Source organism: Triticum dicoccoides, chromosome 6B, assembly GCF_002162155.2.
Source record: "Triticum dicoccoides isolate Atlit2015 ecotype Zavitan chromosome 6B, WEW_v2.0, whole genome shotgun sequence".
Lineage (NCBI taxonomy): Eukaryota > Viridiplantae > Streptophyta > Magnoliopsida > Poales > Poaceae > Triticum > Triticum dicoccoides.
In genome coordinates this window covers 480,456,205-480,463,474 of record NC_041391.1, presented here as the reverse complement: position 1 = coordinate 480,463,474, position 7,270 = coordinate 480,456,205, and the positions used below count along the sequence as shown (strand labels likewise).

At 42.7% G+C, this 7,270-nt stretch overlaps 1 protein-coding gene across 1 annotated transcript; it reads right to left on the bottom strand.

The window, feature by feature from the left end:
* Nucleotides 1–1,513: 1,513 nt before the first annotated feature.
* On the bottom strand, nt 1,514–6,392 carry LOC119324217 (aldehyde dehydrogenase family 3 member F1-like). Its single transcript, XM_037597985.1, has 10 exons — nt 6,060–6,392; nt 5,858–5,926; nt 5,666–5,762; nt 3,324–3,530; nt 3,078–3,202; nt 2,881–2,985; nt 2,605–2,765; nt 2,388–2,478; nt 2,164–2,313; nt 1,514–2,040 (listed from the first exon to the last, which is right to left on the bottom strand). The coding sequence occupies exons 1-10, from the start codon at nt 6,270–6,272 to the stop codon at nt 1,804–1,806; spliced, it is 1,455 nt and encodes a 484-aa protein (XP_037453882.1). The 5' UTR covers nt 6,273–6,392; the 3' UTR covers nt 1,514–1,803.
* Nucleotides 6,393–7,270: the final 878 nt, after the last annotated feature.

The following is a 7,270-nucleotide window of genomic DNA, read 5'->3' as shown; positions in this document are numbered from 1 at the left end:
TTTTTTTAAGAGAAGTATACCGAGCGATGCGAGCCGTGGTGTGTTTGGTTCTACACCCTACGATTCACAGCGGGAGCGCTGCTAATGGTGATGCGTCCATGCTTTCACACGGACGTCACGCTCTAGCCGTCGTGGCGCAGGCCGCGCCCGGTAGCGGTTTTTTAAGAGAGAAAAGAAAAGAACTCCAAGAAATTAATTTTTGTTTTGTCTAAGCTGAAAGAGTCTTGGACATTACAGCGCGGCAGTTGGGTATACCGAGACACCGACATGTGCCGCATAGTACACCGCGTGGCGCGTTTATACATCCCGCCTTCCTCGAGGCCAAGCCGGAGAAGAACTTGTGCAGGGTACTCAACGACAGCTGGGTTTCTGAACGGCAAGGCTGTTGAAATTCAGCATGTTTCTCGCTCACAAGTCGCACAACCACATGCAGATCAGATCGCTTCGCGCACAAAAGTCTTCCTTCTTGCTGTTCGTCCGTGTTGAATTAGCGCGAAAACAAATGCCCGCAACGTGATTTGGGAGAAGGCATTATGCTTGGCGCTAGCATTTGGGCTAGCTGTTCTTGCTTGGTGCGGTCTGAAACCCTCATTTTTCTACGGTTGGCCCCTGGACATGCCACATGTGAGATTTGGGAGCTATCGATCACTTGTGTTCTTGGTCTCGCATCGGTCAGTTTAAGGAGCAGCTGCATTATTGCTCGTTCTTCCGTCCTAGAATAAAACTATGGAAATGTTGCTGAATGTTCAAGGGGGCCGGGCTGCCCGGATCCAGTCTGAACTTGTTTTTTTTTTTGTTTTTTTTTGCGAGAAAATTTCTGATCTATTCATCTTCAATCATGACAGTACAACGAATATCAGAAATAATAGAAATTACATCCAGATCCGTAGACCACCTAGCGACAACTACCAGCATTGAAGCGAGCCGAAGGCGCGCCACCGTCATCACCCCTCCATCGCCGGAGTCAGGCATAACTTGTTGTAGTAGACAGTCGGGAAGTCGTCGTGCTAAGGCCCCGTAGGACCAGCGCACCAGAACAGCAACCGCCGCAGATGAAGAATAACGTAGATCAGAAAAAATCAAGCCGAAGACACACGAACGTAGACGAACAACGACAAGATCCGAGCAAATCCACCAAAGATAGATCCACCGGAGACACACCTCCACACGCCCACCAACGATGCTAGACGCATCGCCGGAACGGGGGCTAGGCGAGGAGACCTTTATTTCATCTTCAGGGAGCCGCCGCCGTCTCGTCTTCCTGAGCAGGACACAAACCCTAGCAAAACTGAACTTGTTTATTTGTACCCATAAGAAATGGTAGATCAGAAATCCGCTGTTAAACGTGGTTTAGCCGGCATCGGTATTGTGGTGGTGGCATGCCATAGTTCTGGTGGACGTTTTCGCGAATCAAAATTTTCCGGTAGCTATATGGAGTAATTATTTGACATCAAATCATTGAGTAACCTTTTTTTTTGCGAAAAAATCATTGAGTAATCTTAACTCAACATAATTTAGCAACAGCAAACTGAGCCTTATTTTGTAAGAAGTTCTAGTTTAATTTCAAAGGTTTCTCATTCTTCTAGGTAGACACCTAGGGGTGTTCTCCTGAATCGTAGTACTTTGAGGAATCACAACACTCAACAGAAAACAGGTTACGCACTTGCACAATCCAATTTTGCAATCGAACAAAAGTATATAGGGTAGCATTTATGTGGTTTGCAGTCCATATGCTTTTGTTCATCTGGCGTAGCTTCTCTCGGCTATTTGCTCGTGGTCTCTTTCTCCGAGTTGTTTCTTCCATCATCTCCTCAGGCCGAGCAGTCCAAGGAGTAGAAGAATGTAGTTCGTATTGTAAACATGTCTTAACATCCCGATTTTACTGTCGTCCCATGGTGGGTATCTAAACATAAACTCAATTAGGAAGCTTCTCTTGAACACTGCCTTTTTGTTGCTGAAAAGCTCGAAGCTGTATTTGCCATGGTACTGTCCGAACCCGCTTTGCCCGATGCCACCGAACGGAAGACCTTCTACTACGTACTGTAACAACATAGTAGTCATGATTAGGTCAATTTCAGTAGTAAAAAGAACGAGAGCCATTCAAAGTTTTATGCCGCGAGAGCGCGTGCGGTTCGGAGGAATGAGGTGGATAAGTTTATATACCTGCACAATTGCGTCGTTGAATGTGATGCTTCCAGATGACGTTTCATTTATAATTCGGTGTTTTAGCTTCTCGTTTTTGGTGAAAGCGTAGATTGCCAATGGTTTCGGCATCGATGTGACAAACTTAATGGTATCTTCGATCTTCTTTACCTGAAAGCCCACATGTACGTGCACCATCAACTTAATATTGTAATCTTTCACAGAATATTATCCATTCGGCATACCGTGATGATAGGGAGCAGTGGGCCGAATATCTCCTCAGTCATGATGTCAGAATCGAGTGGAGGGTTTAGCAGTATGGTGGGTTCAATGGTCCTGCACCATAGGCATAGTGGCATGAGGCACCAATTTTGTTCATTTATTGTGTACATGATATATCCATAAGAACGATGCTACATAAGAAGGATGTGGACACATGAAGGTGAAATTCTCAGAACTTACAAGGTCTTCTGGTTTACTGATCCCCCGTGCACCACTGAACGTGCCACCCTATCATCATCCAAAAAGTTGCTTAACCTTTGGAAGTGCTTTGTGTTCAAGATCCGAGCCATGCACTCCGGTGTAGCGGTAAATCTCTTGACCGTTGATTTTAGTAGATCAATCTTCAGAGAGACAAAAAATAATGCATGCTCAAGAAGCAGTCGGAAGACATATGTGGTGTATATGACATGAGCTTGTATAGTATCGTAGTTAACTAGATATTAGAGTGGACCATACCAGAATAGGTGCAAATTTCTCCTCTACCAGGATGTAGTCGATGGCAACACAAGCTTGGCCGGCACAAACTGACCATTTTGCTCCCGCTATTCGATTCACTGCAATCTATATAACACTCACATGGGGGTATATAGTTAGTTCGTCATTCATTCCGACTCTTGTTGTAATTAAAAGCATGACAAGACCTTTAGAATTACCTGTCTGTCTCTCTTACTATCGAGTTGATCAACAATGCACGGACATTTTGACCCAAGTTCAAGCGCGACAGGGGTCAAGTGCTTTGCTGCTTTCGTCAAAATAAGACGCCCTACATTGGCGCTTCCTAAACAACACGAAGAAACAACCATCATATACATACATGGAAGAACAATAATCTGATGGGATGTTGTCTGTAATGACTGCTTTTGTGAAGAAGCAAGGTGAATTTTCAAGTTTGTTGTTACCGGTGAAAAGAACTTTGTCCCATCTGTGCTCCATGAGTTGTTCTCCAACTTCAGGTCCACCTAAGATGACCTTCACAGCCTTAGGATCGAGATACCTTGGTATATTGGTAGCAAGGAACGCTGCGGTGGATGGAGCAAGCTCGGAGGGCTTTACAACCACAACGTTGCCAGCTGCTAGTGCGCCAGAGACCGGCTCCAAAGCCAAACCTGCATTACAACACATAACCATATCAATATTAGGTAACTATCCTTTTCCTCAAAAGGAAGGCAAGGTAAGGAAAAATTGTGCAAAACATGTACCCCAACAGTGTGACATACACACTTCAAGTTTCAATCATGATCGTTAACATAGTGTGAATATAATTAGATTCTCCACGAGTAAACATCAATGTGGTGTTCGACTTTAGGCACATTTCTTGATGACATGGACTTGAATTCCGCATATATTCCTATGGAGAATCTATTTTGCTTTGCACGACTATTGTTAGTAAAAAAAGTAGACACCTCTTTTGATTTAATTAATACTAGGAACACATTACCGTTTAAAGAATTCATAAAACCATTGAGACGATAAATGCATCTTTGTCGTGCCCACTCAAATCATATATGATTGGATTTTATGCCCAATTGTGTTTGATTGCACCACAGGAAAATGGATTATTTCCAAAAGATTTGCGTGTAAGGAGGATTTCCTTTGTGATAAGGACATCCATACTATGGTTACACCCACTTTCCTATAACGATGCTTGCTGTAGTACCTAAATACAAAACCACATAACAGATGTTGCGCACGGCAACTCATTTATTAGGTACTTCTGTTCCTACGAATTATTCATATTTTTCATCAGTTGATGTTACTACAACATGTATGCTATATCCTTAGATTTAGCACTATTGTACATTCTTTAGGAGTACAAATGGCTTACTAAGGAGTTGCATAACTTTGCTTTGTATTTGAGTAGTTCTACGAAAATACGATGGAGATATTAATGTAAGTTTTAAGTTCTCTGAAAAAAATTCTCTAGAAAATGTGACTTTCAGGTCAGGTGCAATGCTGTGTTAAAAAAAAGGTTAGATGCAAGCAATGCATGGGTGTGAGGCGTGGTCAGCAAAAGTTGGACACCCTCCCCTCCCTCTCCACCCAGCCTGAGGGTCTATAGACATCTTGAGTAGTAGTAAATGACCATGCTGGCTGTAGTCAAAGAGGAAATCACAAAATACAGTGTACTGCATGTTTACATTTACCGTAAACATTGTACAATTTTCATATACATCAAGAACATTTTGTTATACCCGCTTAGCATTTTTAAATACATGCTTAATTTTTTTAGTTCTATGTTTTATTTTTTACATACATGTTGTACATTTTAGTACACATATAAAACATTATTTTATAGACGTATAACATTTCTTCAAATAAAGTTTTTGGAAAACAAATAAAAAATTCAAATACATGTTGATTTTGAATGATAATTTTTTAAACTATGCAAACATTTATTCACATTGTATAATTTTTTAAAATTCTTGAAACGTATTTTTGAAAACCGTGAATATTTTTCAAAACGTAATGTACTATTTTTTGAATGGTAGAAAACATTTTTTCCTGAATTTCATGAACAAATTTTTTGCACTGTTTAATTTTATCCAAAAATGTCTCGTACATGTTTTGAGACACGCGATTTTTTTTAATGTCACAAACATTTATGTTAATGCTATCAACATTTTTTGAGAATTACGCTAACAAAAAATTACATCTTGTTAACATTTTCTCACGGTGGACATTCGTAAAAAGTTTAAGTATATTAAGATTTTTTTTAAATACACGTATATATATTAAGAATTTATAAAAAATAAAAAAACCAATTAAAAAGCAAACAAAAACTGTATGTGTACACCTACGTGATTATGGGCTGGCCCATTTAGAGGGTCCTTAAATAGAGACTGGCTTATGTCTCGCCGCGGACAAGACACAACCGCGCTCTGCTACGATGATCCTCCACTTCTTAGAGGGGGGCGCAGCCGATCCGACTAGATATGCAGCGACATGCTACACGGTACTTCAACTCTATTTCTGTTATTGGTCTAATACACATATAGTAGTAATCCAATGGTATTTTTTATTTTGCACCAGTATAGCCTAAATGTAACTGAACATAAATGAGATTCGTACGCAGTCAGAGAATACTACCCATGTTGATGTAGCTAGATGTGTACTGTATATATTGCAGTAAAGTCCCCAACTTTGGGTGTAACGAGTAATATTCATAGCGCACACGTCGCAATTATGAGACGAAAAAGAAAAGACAACACTTGTGTCGCTAGAGCAAAGGAGTCAGCGTCACCTAGTGGCAAATTCCAGCAGGAGAACACGAGCACAACGCCGAGCGGCTCGGGCACCACCAGCGCGGTCGCCGGGAAGGAAACCAGCGGCGCCTGAGCCTACATACACGCACCAAAACAACAAGTCATGGCCTCTACAATCAGAAGCAGCAGTTACTTAATCAAGTTTTTCGGCAGCTGTGGCGGGAGCTTGCCTTCTCGGGGGCCGCCCATCTCTCGAGGTTTTTCAGCGTGTGGTTGACGGACTTGACGAGAGCCCCAAGCTGAAGATCACCAAAACAAAACAGCTTTAAGTACCATGGAATGGATACACTGAAACTGAAATTCATGACCAGCCAACCGACTCAAGCATGCCATGGATGCAGAGGATTCGGCGCGAGCGCTGCCTGTACGTACCTCGTCCCTGTAGGACTCGGCGCGGTGCTTGCCGAGGTCGTCGTGGAGCGCGTCGAAGATCTCCTCCTCCTTCTCCGTGAGGAGCCGGAGGAGCCCCTTGAGCTGCGCCCGCCTCCAGGCGAGGTCCTTGGTCCGGCCGCTCCCGTACGCCTCTTGCAAGCCGCTCAGCAGGCCGCCGAAGCCATGCTCGGGCTCCTCGTGCAGGCTTCCCATGGAGACAGAGGCGAGGCGGAGGAGCTATAGCTCACGAAGTGCACGCTCGCCGGTTGATGGCCGCGGTGTCGAGCTTTAGGTTGCAGAATGAAGCGCGCCCCGGACGTTGTGTTAAATAGCGTGTAATACCCCCCAACTGGGCAGAAAACGAAAAATGCCTGTACGCCGGGCCGTGTGGTTGAAATATGGCGGGCCGTTCATCAATGCGGTGGTTTATTGTCACCGTACGCGCAGTTGGATTGCGGGGACTGTGCGTGACAGGGTGGCGGTTAGCTTGCCTGTCCAAATTAGAAATAACCGTATACTTCCTCCGTAAATTGATATAAAAGCATTTAGATTATTAAAGTACTCCCTTCGTCCGAAAATACTTGTCATCAAAATGGACAAAAAAAATATATCTAAATCTAAAATACATCTAGATATTTTCCTTTTATTCATTTTGATGACAAGTATTTCTGGACGGAGGGAGTACTTCCTTCGCTCGGAATTACTCGTCCAAAAAATAAATGTATCTAGATGTATTTTAATTGTAGATACATCTATTTTTGTGATAGTAATCCCGAACGAAGGGAGTAGTAATGTAAAAGCATTTAGAGTACTGCAGTAGATTGTTGCGGTGATCGCTGGTTTACTGACGTGGAAACACTGTGAGACCGTATGGCATTATGGCTACAGTGTATAGTGTTTGGCTAGCCGCTTTTGTCTAATTTGGTCAGTCAACTTTGGTCAACCTTTTTCTTTTGATCGAACTATTGCAATGCAATCTTACTTTCGATCCAATCACGAACAAAAGTTGGACAGCTAACTGTCAATACTGACTTTTTTTTCTTCCACAACCTCACGCAAAGCAGTATTACCGCCTGATTACTCTTGCCACATGAAGGAAATACCTAACCTGACCTATAAAGACAACAGTAATCTACACCGGAAAGTGACTTGACAAAGTAGAACGAGATGACAAGGACATGACTTTTGAGTATAGCTCGTTCTAAGGGCAT